The following is a 16,355-nucleotide window of genomic DNA, read 5'->3' on the forward strand; positions in this document are numbered from 1 at the left end:
AGAGAGAAAGAAAGCTGCATATAAACTTTGTTCTAGACTGGGGTGAGGAAGTGATATCTGGGCATGGATGCAGGAACATATACACACACATTCACTGCAGTTCTGCAAATGCTACATTGAGACTCTGCAATCAGAAGCATTTGAACACCTGCATGGTTAGAGCCACTCTGTGACACTGTCTGTCTTTCATCCCCTTGCACAAAATGGCCACTTTGGAATCTCTTTCTTTTTGGCTATTTACAGACAATATCCACTATTGGCTTCAACAACCAAATGAAATGATAACGTCAGGCAGATAGCACCCATCGATGGAAGATCAATCATGTTGTCAGAACAAAGATGCATTACATGAAAATTTCCATTTTGTGGTTGGAATGATATGGCTTTAGATGTAGTGGTCAGTCTGTTTGGCAAGTTTGCTAGATGTTTCCAGATTGCCAGGAAACAGTCACATTTGCCTTCCACATAGAAACATTAGAGAGTTTGCACCTGCCATGCAGAGAAATAGCAGATAAGGGCAATGTACCAATACAGATCTGCCTCTTTGGGGTACATCAAAAATTCTGGCTGAGAACAAATAATCTTTCCTTTGATATTCTGAGCAGGAAAACAATTGACAAAAGGCATTAGGAGGATTTACAGTTAGAGGATGCAGTTCCTTCTCTAGTAGAATCTTCCAGGGTGGTGAATGAAAGCAATGACAACGCAAGGTTTTCAAGTCATTCACCATCTTCTATACACAGTGGTACAAAGTATCTAACTGAATGAAAGAAAGAAAGAATGAATGAATGAAATAAGGATAGTGTAAATGACACTGGCAGAAGGAAGCTGGGGAAAGAATAGCAGATAGGGTCATTACATTATTTTCTGTGCCTGAAAGAGGAAGGTAGTATTCACATCAATTCCATTTCAGAAAGTGGGCACAGGTCAAGCCTTTGCTGGGCTCCCAATGAAGGAGAATTCTTTCAGCTCGACTTCATCCACTACAATCATAGAATAGAACAACTCTACAGGGGGTGAGGTGCTGCAGCTTGATTTCAATAATTCATCTGGTGTGTAAACACAACATTGACCAAAAGCAGGAAAAGGCCACACACTCCCTGCCTAGGAAGTGGGCTTTTATTTTTCTCCGCAACTTTGGTCTCATTTTGATCCACTGCCCCCCCTACTGGAGATATTCCAACCCAGACCAAAGTGTTGGAGCACATACCTTCAGGAGCTGGACCACATGAGTCTAGGCCCAGGGACAGGGGGCGGGAAGGGACTTTCAGGCACTTGATCACTTCTGTTAAACACTCTGGAGTGAGACAACAGTGTAAAACTCTATATTCTGATCAAATTAGTTTGACATGGATCAATAGGAATCTTTGGTGCGTCTGCAAATTCACAGTCTGTGGCATCCGGGCACAGAGTAATCGGCGAGAAAGAGAGAAATAATATCTGTTTCTTTGGCACGGAGATTTTCTTTTATTGAGTCTGTCACTTCCCATTTCGTTTAACAAACTGCTCTATGCAGCTCATCGTTGGACAAATATTACAGCTCCGCAGCATACAAAGTGGGAAAAATTGTTTCAGATTGGGGGTTTAATAAGAAAAAAAGGGCAATGGGAAAAAAATAACACAAATCTAGGAATCCAACTTTTTTGGTGGTTACAGTCTCTAGAGGGAAGAGTACAAGTGAAGTAGAGAGTAGACTGTTGAGCTTAGCCTGATTCTTTTATTTTCTTTTTTCTTTTAAAATCACTATCAAACTAAGACTATATCTAGAATGATTGAGTTCAAAGTTACTACAATTGAAGCAAACAAAATGAAATTCTTTCTCTTTCATATGATGACTCTAGGTTCATGACTTATTAAGCTCCAAAGGGAAGCTTGGTGAGGTATCTCCCCATTGAGGGAGAGATTTGTAGTCAGTGGATCTGGGGTGTGAGTCTTAACTCTTCCTCTTGACTGACCTTGGGCAATTCCTGACCTTTCTAGCAATTTATGTTCTCCTTTATAAGACGAAAATAGATGAGATAACCTATAAGGGACCTTACAATTCCAAATGGATTCTATAAGGTTTTCCTTTTCTTCTTATTTTCATCCATTAAGAAATTCCTGTAATGATCAAGAGACAGAGACTATGATGTCTTCAGAGTTACTTAAAATATAACTAGGTTTCTTTGGTTGGGTGTTGGGGGTGGGGAGAACAATAACAATGGAAAAATTTATCTTTCTGATGAATTCCTTCCAAATTGTCAATTATAAGAGACTTTAGATTTCATGAAATCCTGTGGATAGTGGTATCGGGCTGCTAGGTCATCTTAAGGACCATGTGCTCTCTAACTATTAACTGTATCTCAAAGAAATGGTATAGGGATAAAATTGAGTAAAGCATTTTGAATCTTTCAAAGAAAAGAGATGCTAATGAAAAGTTACAGTGATCTTAAGACCAAGGAGAGGCATAGTGTCCAGAGATAAGGAGGTGATATCCCTGCTATATTCAGAACGTCTCTGTAGTACAGTGTTGAGGGCGCCACATTTCAAGAAGAATACTATCAAAATGGCCTATGTCCCTCAATGGCAATAATACTGGAGACCATATCACATAATGGTCTGCTGAAGGAGCTAGAAATGTTGGCCTACAGAAGAGAAGGTATGGGAGGGGCAGTATAATGACAGCTATATTCAACTATTTGAAGGGCTGTCAGGGAAAAGGAGAATTAGGTGGTTTTTGTTTTTTTTCTCTTCAGCCACAGAAGGCAGAAATGAATGGGAATTGCTAAGTAGCAGATTGGGCCATATATAAGAAAAACCTTCCTTACAATTAGAGCTTTCCACAAAGAGCAAAGTATTGCTTCTTTAGATATGTAGTTGCCCTGCCAATGGGTGAGCAGGTTGCATCGAATGACATTTGAAGTCCCTTGCCACTCTCAGATTCCTTGATATGCAAGATATTAGATTTATTTTATCATTATCAAATTGTATCTGCATATATCTGTGATTATACAGATTACAGAAATCTCTGTTCTTTGGGACATAAAGATCCTCTGGGAAGTTGCAATCTGGAAACTCATTCCATCTAACCAACCAAACTGGCAGCTATTACTGAGTATCGACTCTAAATTTAATGAGATACTTGGGGAGGTTGAGGAAGCAGGGGATATGAAAGCTGCATGAGAAATGATCCATTAACAGGTTAAAATTCACACTGGCATTTGAATAGTGAGACATGGCAATATTCACAAGGTGGAACTGGAGTTTAGGCTTGAGGGACTGTGGGGTGGGATTAACAAGAAATGTTAACAAATGCGGAAACGAATATCCAACAAAGAAGTGACAATGAGAAGGCTGAATTAACTGGAGTTGGTCTTTATGCAGTGTGGAGTCAGGAGTTGGAAAGGTAGGGTGGGGTCAATCATTGAGGGTCTTGAAAGTGAGGCAGGAGAGTTTATGATTGACTGTGGGCAAGAAGGAAAGATTATATGTAGGGGTCTGAGCAGAAAAAATAGTACATGGAAAGTGCTATTTAAAGAAGATAGTCTAGGAATGCTATCCAGATGAAGTGGAAGCAAAAGTGATGAGTCTGAATAGCCAGTTAGGAGACTACCTTTGTTTATTTTGTTTCTGTCTATTTTGGCTGCTATTCAATTGTTTTTTAGTCACATCCAACTCTTCATGACCCCATTTGGGATGTTCTTTGCAAAGATACCAGAGTGATTTGCCATTTCCTTCTCCAGCTCATTTTACAGATGAGGAAACTGAGGCAAATAGGGTTAAGTGACTTGCCCAAGTCACACAGCTAGTGTTTGAGGCCAGATTTTAATTTAGGAAAATGAGCCCTGACTTCAGGCCTAGAACTCTGTCTACTGCATCTTATCTACCTATCTTATTTGAGAGTAAAATTGGCATTTGGCTGGGTAAGAAATGCGACGTTTTGATTAATCAAGGATAATAGAGAATTGCCATCTAGATCTCAAGTTGCATGTTAATCAAAAAGGTTGCTAGTTACCGGAATGTTCTGGATAATAATTAACTGCTAGACAAACTAGATTTCACTATATCCTAAAGGTATCAATGTCAAACAAAGGTTTCTTACTTGAAATCACTTAAATATAAAATGAAATTCACATGGGCTAACATGATAATTATTAGTAACAATCATTGGAGTTTTATTACAGGACCATCTAGTACAACCCTTTTATTCTATAGATGAGGAAACTGAGACTCAGGGAAGTTAAGTAAATGAAAGATGGATTTGAGCCCGCTTTCTCTGACTCCAAAATTATGTGCTCTTTCAAATGTATCACACTTGTATCCTAAAGAAAAACTGGCTGCTACCATGCAACCATGATGAGGGGAGCAACCTTGTGTTTTTCCTCACTGACTGATAAGGAATTACTATACTACTCCTCAATAAATTGGAATGATCAGACAATACTCATGATTGGAAAGATACAGATTAAAAAGAAGCACTCATTTGCTCCTTGTTGAGGAAAGGAGCCAAAAGAGATCTCAACAGACTAGATCATTCAAGTGAAGATGAGAAAATCAAATTTAATAGGGAAAAATGCGAAGTTTGATATAGGTTCAAAAAGTCAATTTTCCTAGTATAAGAGGGAGGAGGCATGACTAGAGAAGAGTTTACCTGAAAAATATTTGAGGATTGCTTCCTGTACTTCAATATTAATATGAGGTAACATGAGGTATGGCAGCCAAAAATGGTGCTCTGATTTTGGGCTCCATTAAGATTGGGTACCACACTTTAGAAAGGACAATGATAAGCTTGAGGACATCTTCAAGGAGGGCAACCAGGATGGTGGAAAGTTTCAAGATCAAACCACATAAGGGCTGGTTGAAGTAACTTGGAACATTTAGCTTGGAGAAGAGAAAACTTAGCAGAAACAAGGCAGATATTTTCAAGTATTTGGAGGTCTGCCACATGGAAGAGAGATTAGACTTGTTCTACTTTTATCCAGGGCCAGAACTAGGAGCAATAAGTGAAGTTTAAAACAGGTAAATTTAGATTTCGTGCAAGGAAACATTTCCTAGCAATTGGAACTATCCAAAAACTGGAATGGATTGCCTCAGGAGGAAATGGAGTTTGTGCTTTCCTGAAGGTGGTCAAGCTAAACCTGACCACTTTTCAGGTTTGGTTTTAGGGAAGATTCTCATTCAGGTATAGGCAGATTAGAAGACCCAGGAGGTCTGTCCTAACTCTAAGATTTGGGGATTCTGTATGATTCAATGAAAGTGTGTCCAATACTTGTATGCCTTCAAAATGGCTTTTATGAATGAGTGGAATAGGTGAAAAATTAAAAGTGTCTGCCTCATAGCAATCTCAGCACTAGAAATCATAATTTTAACCCCATCAGAAGGAACATCTGGATTAAGGACCAACAAGTCAAAAGGTGGTAGGGGAAGGGGGGGAAATAATAATAATAATAATAATAATAATAATAATAATAATAATAATAATAATAATAATAACACCTACTTCCCAGGGTTGTTGTGAGGATCAAATAAGATTGTATTTATAAAGCACATAGCACAGTATCTGGCACATAGTAGGTGCTATATGAATGCTAGCTCTTATTTATCATTAATTTTATTACCAGGAGCTATTACATACAGCATCTGCAGCAGCAGCAGCAAATGTGGCAGCAGCAGAGACTGAGCTGCACTGCCAAAATGTGTGACTTCACAGAGGATTAGACTGCTGAGTTCAAGGAGGCCTTCCAGCTGTTTGACCTCATGGGGGATGGAAAGATCTTATACAGCCAGTGTGGAAACGTGATGTGGGCCCTGGGCCAGAACCCCATCAACGCTGAGGTGCTCAAGGTCTTAGGGAATCTCCAGAGTGATGAGATGAATGTGAAGGTGCTGGACTTTGAACACTTTCTGTCAATGATGGAAACCATAGCAAAAAATAAGGGCACATATGAAGACTATGTAGAAGGGCTTCCGGTGTTTGATAAGGAAGGGAACAGCACAGTTATGGGCGCTGAAATAGAGCACATTCTCATCACTCTGGGTGAGAAAATGACCGAGGAAGAAGTAGAAATGTTGGTGGCAGGGCATGAGGACAGCAACAGTTCTATCAACTATGGAGAGCTAGTCCAGATGGTGCTGAATGGCTGAGAACAAAAGTCCCCTTTCCAAAAAAATACCCCTAACTTTCTCAGTGTGAAAATGATCCTCTGGCCCCTGAAGCAACTAACTATACACTGTCAGGGTTACCAACATATCCTTCCTTCCAACCCCCACCACATGTCCTCTTTGGCCTACCTGCTCTCTGCTTTCACCAAATAAACTTGCTAACTGCTCCTAAAAAACAAAAACAAAAACAAACAAAAAAAATTATTGCCAAGATGATGATGCTAGGTGTAACTTCAACAGATCTACATGATGTAGATCAAAAGCGTTTTAATATTTTAAATTCAATATAATACTAATAATAGCTAACATTTATGGAGCACTTATTATTTCATTTGATCCTCACAACAGCCCTGGGAGGTTGCTGTTATTATTACCTTTATTTTATAGATGAGCAAACTGAGACAAGCAGAGGTTAAGTGACCTGTCCACAGTCACACAGCAAATATGTGTCTAAGGCTGGATTTGAAGTCTTCCTGATAAATGATGAAGATGCCTCAAATTTGGGATACTTCTATTTTAAAATTTTCCCCATACACTTAAAAGCAGGAGAATAAAGGGAAATCTCTAGGGGAAGGGATGGCATACAACACACTCCATGAATTTCTACAGATAATCTAATTTTCCACTAAACCAGGTTAAGTGTGGGCAAGGTTACAGCTAAGAATATGGAGGCCAAACTTTTTGGTGCGCCTTTTTTGCAAGACAAAGATTCCTTATTAACAGTATCAGAAAGTGTCTACAACAGTAGCAAATGTCACTAAGTTTCTATTTTTAAAATTCCCTGAAATGTGCAAAAGACTTTAAACATGCAGCATTGTGCATTATCTTTTCGACAAGATTGTCTTCAGACAGAGCAGGATTAGCCTGTTTTCTCTTCTGCATACAGACTATATTTTCCACATTGCATGGCAATAAAAAAAAATGCTGTTCTCCATCCACTAAAAATAAATACTTTTGTTATATTCTGTTGCCTCAACAATGAATAAAACAAGCATGCAGGTTTATAATATCAATTCACAGGGCTCTTTCTGCTTCAGTGAACTGTTACTGAAAGGTTCAGAACAAAGCCACAGGCAGATCGGACAAAGCTGCTCTAACAGGATTTACATTAAACTCAGACTGATAAGACCACATCAGAGAACTGCTCAACTCTCCAGGCCCTCTGATCAGAACGGGCCCCATGACTGTGAGGTACTTGGGCTCAGAGAACCTGATCACAGCATCTCTATTCTGCTTATCTGGCTTAAATTGTGAGCTCATCTTGGTGTTATCAGGCTAAAGCTAGATGAGATCAGGGAAATCCAATTTTTGCAGTGTATTTGGATATTATGAAAATTAGAGCATGGGAAGAGAAAAGCTGCATAAACCTGGAGAGGGAAAAATGTTAATCTCTTAAAGATAACAAGATATAATGATTTACAAATTCGAAAATCCACATACTACCAAACAGTTAAACAGTACAGCACTGTATTCAGAAGCCCCGCCTCTTTTAGGCAATAAAGAACACACAATTTTTTTTTTTTAAATAACAGCACAAGGCACATAGCAGGTACCCAAACAGATGCTTGCTGAAATGAATTAGTCATAGACAGAATCATGGAATTACAGAATCTCAGAGCTGGGAAGGAATTTAAAGGTCACAGGATCATTGACTTAAAAACTTGAAAGGGATCTTAGAGGCCAAACTAAAGAAAACTGAGGCAGAGAGGTGAAATGATTTATCTCAGGTCACATAGGCAGAAAGTGGTAGAGCTGGGATTGTAATCCCAGGCCCATGACTTCGAATCCAACCTTCTTTCCTCTAAATGATATAGGTCACAATACCCAACTCAGTCACTGGAGTCTTTGAAGAAAAAAAAAAGCTATTGGGATTGATTTATTCATCCCATTTAGATAAAACAAATCATCACAATTTAAGTGTATTTGGGTTTGTGGGTTTTTTTTGGAGACCTATTGTTTTAATCTCATTAATCTCAATGCAGTGGCAGCTTGAAGAGGCTCACTATCTTTGACTTCCAGCAAAAAAAAATAAAAATAAAAACAAAACAAAACAATCTTCCTTGTATTCCCCCATCAAAATGAATAAAGTGACTATTAACAGTTCCTCTGTGTTGTCATCTACACATTACCAGGGTGAAGCAAAATATATTTTTACCAGAAAGTACTAGGGAAATAAATAAACAGGCAAAGTGCCTGGACTCAATTAACTTTAGACTCTGATTATCTTCTAGCCAGTCATGAATGGAAGGATGCTACAAAGAATTGTATTCTACCACAGTGAACTCTCTTCTCTGGAATATTCACAGAATGGGATGTTCTGGCTCTTTAAATATCCTGTATAATAAACAAAGGCATTATGAGCTAGGTTTGGAGTCAGGAAGACCTAGTTTCAAATTCTGCCTATGAGATTTTCTAGAATTATGATGCAAGACTTGTATGACTGAGTCATTTATATATCAGTGACTGAGTCACTAAATAGGCTGTCTGCACAAGGGGAAGGATGAAATTAGGAATCTTCACCTCATTTGTATAACATACAGGGATAATATATTTTCAAAGAATTAAGATACATTAAAACATTCAAAGAACTATCCTGAAGATAAATTACTTCTTACTTGAGATACAGTTTAAGTGGAAGTCACTTCAAGATCTTGAAATGCCCCAGGATCATTATTATAAATATTATTTGACCAGAAATGAACATATGTATCAGGTAATAGAGAGATGTAGTTAATGGAATGACAACAGAGGAAAATCTCTCTGAGAAGCTGGACTCTCTCTAGCAGTGGAAGGAGCAAGTGAAATAATTAAATGATATTCTAAGTTACATGTTCAAATGAATTTTTTCTGACTCCCCCAAAACCTGCTGTTCCTCACCAGAGTCCATTACCTTAGCCACTGTTTGGGGCAGGAAGGGAGCAGAATCTGAAAAGTTCTTTGTCCCAAGAGTTTATTACATTTATTATATTACCTTCCTTTATCAATCACTTAAAATTAATCAGAGGGTTTTCTGGTTGTTTGCCCTGATTTTTAGCTTTTTCACAGGGCAATCAATAGTGCAGGTCCAAGATCTAGCCTCAGGTGACAGAAGGCACTTGATTTATGAGAAAGGTAGCCAGAGAAAGGCAAGTCAAATAATAGCCACATTGCTTTTTGATATCCCATGCAGAATTGTACAGCTCTCAGGGTGACTATTCCCAGAAAGCTATATGTCTTCAAATACCTTAATGATCCTCTTACTCTGGGGCTCACTCCATACTGGGACAAGCTTCCATCTCAGAAGAATTCTTAGGATTCTTTTAGTAGGAAGTTCTTGTAGTCTTGCATACAAATATGATGCCCACTGACCTTTCTTCCTAACCAGTTCCTGAGCAAGCGGATACTATAGGAACAGTTTCTTCAGAACCTGGGCCCTTGCCTTCCAAACTAGGACTGGGAAGAAGGGAAACTGGCTCAAGAACAATTCTACTTGAGTCAGTAGTCAAAAGAGGTTTGTAGTAAGGAGTTTAAACGTGTGTGTGTGTGTGTGTCCCTTACCTGTTTCCAGTCCCTAGTAAAAAACCATTTTTGCTGATTGTATACTGAATAGTGTTTGTGTCAGAAGCCTGGATATTTAAGTTTTCGATCTCCTCCCTTCCAGTGATTGACTATGCAAGGTGACCAAATGCATCCTTCTCCTATATTGGTTTTCAATGTAATGTATTAGACAAATATGAGATGCATATTTAAATGGGGAGGGAGAGAGCTGTTCAAGTCGGCATAACTGATTTAATTGCTGCATTTATAGCAGCAAGTGTGTTACAAAGCAGCTGCTAACTCGAGCTGCAAGCTTGGCGGTAGCTGAATGTTCTCTGGCAGCACCTGGTGGAAGTGGATGAAACTACATGACCTGTAGCCGGCATGAGAAACACTGATAGGGTTCCAGCTAAAGATTTTCACTATGAAACTCTTAGAGAAGCGTGAAAATTATAGGTCTCACCTTTGAGCTCATTAAGGCTAAGTTGTGTTAATTTCAGCTGTCTTCCTTTCTATTTTACCAAACAGAAAACAAGTGTTTACATAATACTAAAAGCGTTCCTGCTAGGATAATTAAAGGTGATACTTGAAGCCCTGGAGACAGACTCCATCATCTCTAGATACTGCTTTAAAGGCCCAAAATGGGAGTGTTTCAAAATCCAGAAAATTGAAAACTGAGGAAAGTACTTGTGAAAAATGGGTAGTTGTCTCCTCTCAATGTGGATACAATAGTCAGTCTTACTCCCCTGACCTGTTTGTAGGACAAAGGTCTCAGATCCCCTCCTCCCCCTCAGGTTAGCAAGGTCACATGGTTCAAGGAGCCCTGGTCTCAATTAGGTCCTCTCCAGAGTTCTGTCCATATAAGGAAATATAAGGTCCACTCATGAGTTATGCCTATACAAGGAAGAGGGTTGGGAATACTGCGTTCCGATTAGCTAGTTTTTGCTCGTAGATTATAACCCTGACCAGTGATGAAAAAGGGGAAGGTCCATTCGCGTTAGGGACTAGGGTATAAAACAGGGCCTGAGAGCCCCCTTTCGGGGCACCCACTAGCTGCACACTAGGGTGCCTCCTTCTCATGAGAAGAAAATAAAGCCTTTGTCACCTCGCTGCTGAGTTCCTGAGAATTATTGAGAAGAGGATGGATTTTTCCCTCACAGTACTCTACCACTAATCATTAACTTCTGGATACAGGTGATATTTGTCTCACTGCAAGGTGCTTTGTTAAATGTTGCATCTTCTTGAGAAGACGGAGAAGGGTGAGTTTAGGAGAACGACTACTCGACATTCCTTTGGCTTTTCAAGATAGTTTGCCAAGCCTGTGGGCTTCCATTTTGAGTTTTTAGATTATAGTGGGAAGTATGTGAGGTGACATCTCTGTCTAACTTGGGGAGACAGGCAATTAATTAAGGGACCAGAATTCCGGTTGGCCCCACAGTTGATATGACCCCAAGGAAGACTTTGCTTCTTACCCATTTGTAGAAAGGAAATAATGATTCATGACAAGTGACATTTTTATGAAGGACTTTAAACTCTGTGGAAGAAAAGAGTATCTTTTGTGACCTGACGTGATATCATCATACTCTTTACGACTTAATATGGATTAGGAGTAGAGCAACATGGCTGATCGGAGCTGCAGAATTAGGAGTCCTAGGTTCTATTCCTGACTATACAATTAAATAGTTAGGTGGCCATAGACAGCTTAGATTACCTTTCTCTATGCCTCAATTTATTCATTTATTAATTTGACACGAATGTATTAAATGTTCCCTATGTGCGAGGGAACCTAGCTATCCTATTAACCAAGGAGGATTCTTATAATGAGGTAAAAATATTAAAATCTCTTAAAAAATTAAAAATGCCACAAAATACTGGGGATTAGTGCATAAATACTAAATGGCAGAAGACCCAATGCCATTCCATGAGACATGGTTCAATAACGTGCTTGTTCTGTTCCCAAAACGTGTTCACCTTGTCAGTGAAAGAAGTATCTTTCCAGAAGTTGGCCCTAGATCCTGGCAAACAGAAGTAACAAGTGATATCATTGGTAAATGAAATTTAATGCAATCTATCAGGCCCTTTATTGGCTGCTATGTGCAAGGCACTCTGCTAGATGCTGGAGAAATATGAGACAAAAACAAAGATTATAGACCACAAAGACTGTATGTTCCAGTGTGTGTATATGTGGAGGAATACAGTGTGAAGAGAGACCTATCTATATATACATGTATACATGTATATGTACACTATATAAATACATACACGTGTGTGGATACATTCATATATACCCATATATATCTATGTATGTGCATTTGTGTGATTATTTCAGAAGGGAGAAGATTAGTGAATGTTACCAAACAGTTATTTCTGCACTGAATTTCTCCTTTTTCCTCAGGTTTATTAATTGCCTTAAGTATCTAAGGCTGTTACTTTAATTTCGTACGACCGTCTGTTCATGTGTACATGACTTTGGTTGTTGGAAGTAAGCAATTAGTTAAAGACTATTCTCAAATTAGACCTATCCACTTTTGTTGCAAAATTTCTAAGTTATAACATCCTACAGAAAGGTGTTCAAAACAGCAGTTCCTCAAAATCTCAGTACACGAATATCATATGCCTGTGACTGTCAATTTAGGCTCATTTCAAATACTATTATTAATAGTAGAAAGCCTAACACACTTACCAGAGTAAGGAACTTGTATTCAAATCATTCTGAAGTATTGAAACCAACAAGCATTGTTTGGCCCCTACCAAATCTATGCACTCACAATAGTGACATTTCTAAAGCATTGAATTGCTTTAAGTCTTCTTTTCTTTTGGCAGACCAGGGAGGACAATGAAGAAATTTCAGTAGAACTCAAGCTCTTCATCTGTAAAATGAGAGGCGGGGTGGTCTAGATATAGAGCCAAAATTCAGATGGATCTACAGGAACTTTGCCCCAGGACACCCAAATTAGAAAACCCAGACAGCAGAAACAACCACATTGATCTTCTCTTCAATCAAAACCTATGAAGATATTCCAAGTTCTACTTCCTTCCCTCACTCCTTGCATTTGCTCTGAAGGGTTTTGGGATCTCTGCTATTTACCTTATAGAGTGTTAAATGACCTAGGATCTCCTTCCCAATCAGACCTTACCTCCTAGAGTCTCCATCACCTCAACCCCTTCAGCTGATTTTGCTTTAAAAGGTTTATTTGCTACCAAAATGGCTAGTTATTGCTCAGTCTAGATGACTTTTAAAGGCCCTCATGAGCACTAAAAGTCTATGAGTCTTCCTGATTCTGTGAAGTTAAGTTACCAGGATTTAGCTTTTATTTTTCCTTTCATCTATCATTTTTTATGCATGATATTCATTTATGTTAAAATGTAACACACTAGCCAGGAATTATTAAAGATTAATGATGGAAATCATGGAGATATTCAATACTTATTCCAAAAGGAAATTATTAATCACCACTGGCTTAGTACTTTCATGGCATTTAACATTGTATAGAACTGAATATATGATTTCCAAAATGACTCTCTTAGTGAGTATTTTCTAATTGTTTTCAAAGAGCTATTCATCTCAGCTGGATTCCTTAAATTTTTTTCAGTAAGCTAGAAACCCATCTAACCCCTTAATTAACTTTCAACTTTAGGGCAGAATATCATTGTGTGAGAGATGTTACTGTGCATTTAAAAAAGAATAACCACCACTTCTGGCTTTATGTATTAATATGCAATGTTTTTTCTCTTTAAAATAAATATATAATGTCTTACTGGCCATGACAGAGTTAGCTTTAAAGTTTAATTTGGACTGGTGTGGAGTGGACATTTAAGAAATTCTATGGGTCCCACTTCAATACTACATGTCTTTAGGCACATGTTAAACTGATACAGTTAACAGGAAGTTGTCCCTTTCTCTGTTAGCTATTACCTTCTCTGTTCTTTTGTTGTAAAGACAATACCTGACTTCATTCTGGGGTTCCACCACCATACCACATCCCTGTCATTTTAAGCTGAATTAGGAAATTTATCCAGGTTTCCAACCTGGTCTTTCTACCTGGAAACAATGGGTGCCATGCATACATCCTGGTAGGGGAAATAGAGAACCCATGAGGAAGGAGAACTCAGTTGAAGAAAAGAGACTTGAATACCAGAGATGAGTGTCCTTGGTTCACTCTATTTAAACTCATTCTATGAGGTCTCCGAGCTGTGTTTTAGTTTAATCTCCCCTAAACCAGATGCTTTCTGTTGGATTTAGCCCTTTTGTCCCTCTGCATTTACAGATTTCACGTAGCTGGCTCCCAGGTTGGCAGGCCAACATATGAGAAATAAAATGCAATCCTGGTATCTGACACTTCAATTTAGCTTCTTCAGTAGCAAAGATCATCAAGTGCACTGCTTTCTCCTATGACAGAAGATCACCTAAATATCACTTAACTGGTGTGAGCCCTGCTGGTAATGCAGACGCTGTCTCCCCACTACATTACCATCAGGCTGCCTAGAACAAAAATCAATTTTTAATTGACTGGATTATTGGAGCACTGTGGTTCATCCGCTGTGCACTGCTGAAGGATTTTCCTAGTTTCCCGTCTCCTGAAAGAGTGAAACTTCATAATGCTCTAATGTCTTCTGATCTGAATTTAGTGCAGGAAAGGATCCCACCAAGAGATTCCATTTCTTCTCCTCCCAAGGTGAACTTTGAGCACAATCCCTTGGGGGGTCTTTAAGTATTTGAGCCAATCTATTAGAAGATGGGAGGAGCTAGGTGGCACAGCGGATAGAGCATTGGTCCTGAAGTCAGGAAGACTTCAAATCTGGTCTCAGGCACTTACTAGCGGTGTGACCTTGGGCAAGTCACTTAACCATGCTTGCCTCGGTTTCTTCATTTGTAAAATGAATTCCAAACCACTCCAGTATCTTTGCCAAGAAAACCCAAACAGGATCACAAAGAGTCAGACATGACTGAAACAACTCAACAAAAGAAGTGAGAAGTTGGGTTTGACTTTCTGAGATGAAGAGTAGAAGAAGAAAGGAAAGGAGGTACAATTGGAAGAAGGAAGTACTGGCAAATTTGAATGAGTCCAGTGATTAAACATTCAGGGCTCCTGTTTTCAAGTCTCCCCTAAAGGGGAAACCAGGAGCAAAAATTAGGGATAATGGAGCAGAAGTTTGAGAAAGTCCAATTTTATCTTGATGTAGGAAAAACAAAACAAAACATCTAAACAACTGAACTATCCCAAAGGAGAATGAACCACCCTAGGAGGTAGAATAGTGATTCCCTCATGATTATAAGTTTTTGAGTAGTGACTGTATGTCCACCACCTATTGGCCAGGTGGGCCATAGAGAGGATTCTAGTTTAGAATGAACTGCAAGGTCTCCAATATCCCTTTTAGCTTTAGAATATTATGATTATGATTATGGGGAAATAACGTGAGTGAGATAACCTGAATTTCAAGTTGGTAAATATATTCTTTTATATTATATATATAATTTATATTATATATATATGTGTGTGTGTGTATATATATATATATAAATTTAAAATTAGATGTGGAACAGAACCATGGACCCCAAACTGAACAGCTGGCATACCCAGTTACTGCATTTCATGTATAAAAACTGGAACTTGGGGTCAATCAATCTGCTGTGGTCTGTATTGCCCAGAAACATCTAGCTCAGCAATAGTGGAACACGTGAGTAAATGTCAAATTGAAAATTCATTGCAATGCAGCACCATGAAATAATAAAGAGGCACTTTTAGCAGATGGGCTGAATGCTGAAGGCTCTTAAAATGGGAACACAAGAACCTTCAAGCCTAGGACTGGGAATAGGCCTGGGTTAATCACCCTCCTACCCCTGTCAAGATGACAATGTGATTAAGTCCTCCCCTTATTCCTGGACTTCTCTGAAAACCCAGAGTCATAAGGTTCTGATGAGCAAATGAATCTGATTTGTTATCATCATCAATGATTAATAGGGTAAGCCATTTCAGATAAATGCTCTCCTTTCCAAGAGCCAACTGCTGACTCTATTGCTATGTTCCTAGAACAGGCCTCTTTCATTCCTTGGAATAGAATTCTGGCCAGAAAAGCAACAACAACAATTCAAGGAGCATATATAAAATGTAGCCAGAAATAAACCATTTCAGTGAAGATAAATGGTAAAGCTTATTGCCCCGAGTACTTAATGTAGTCTAAGAGCATTGTTCCACCAGAGACCATAAGGGGAGATTTTTTTCCATTCTCTGGAGCTTATTAAATAAAACATTAATAATTAATTACTTCAAAAGGAGGGAGGAAAAATTACACTAATTTTAGCAGATTTATATTTTCTTAATAACTATTCAAAACTTTCTATGCAAGTTTCCCTCCTAAATTTCAAGACTTAACATATTCATTTTTAGTCAGGCACAAAAGTAACACATACACTCTTATCTCCATGAAAGTCAAGATTTGTAAAGAAATACTGAAAATGGGTAAAAGAAGTGTGTGTGTGGGGGGGGGGGTCTCTTCTTTAGTACTATTTATAAAGTTAACAATATAAAAATGGAATTCAGAGGTTCTTTTGAACCAATCTACTCTCATTGGTTGAAATCTGCATGTACTTGGATAAGTAAGAGAAAATGTCATAAGCCTAATTCTTTCTTTTGAAACTTCAAATATGCCTTTGGAGTTTAAAATTACACTAAAGAGAAATTAACTGGATACCTGAA

General features: G+C 38.5%; 1 protein-coding gene across 31 annotated transcripts in view; it reads right to left on the reverse strand.

Annotated features, from left to right (window-relative positions):
- RBFOX1 (RNA binding fox-1 homolog 1) overlaps positions 1–16,355 on the reverse strand; it is a 2,803,489-nt gene that overhangs the window by 307,313 nt on the left and 2,479,821 nt on the right. For 24 of the 31 annotated variants that reach the window (XM_043976864.1, XM_043976845.1, XM_043976850.1 and 21 more), the window contains one exon: positions 6,271–6,309. The exons of the other annotated variants lie outside the window; for them this stretch is intronic. In XM_043976864.1, the coding sequence (XP_043832799.1) occupies positions 6,271–6,309 (39 nt within the window). The remainder of the gene's footprint in view (positions 1–6,270; positions 6,310–16,355) is intronic. 31 annotated transcript variants of the gene reach the window in all.

This window comes from Dromiciops gliroides, chromosome 1 (genome assembly GCF_019393635.1).
Source record: "Dromiciops gliroides isolate mDroGli1 chromosome 1, mDroGli1.pri, whole genome shotgun sequence".
NCBI classification, from domain to species: Eukaryota; Metazoa; Chordata; class Mammalia; order Microbiotheria; family Microbiotheriidae; genus Dromiciops; species Dromiciops gliroides.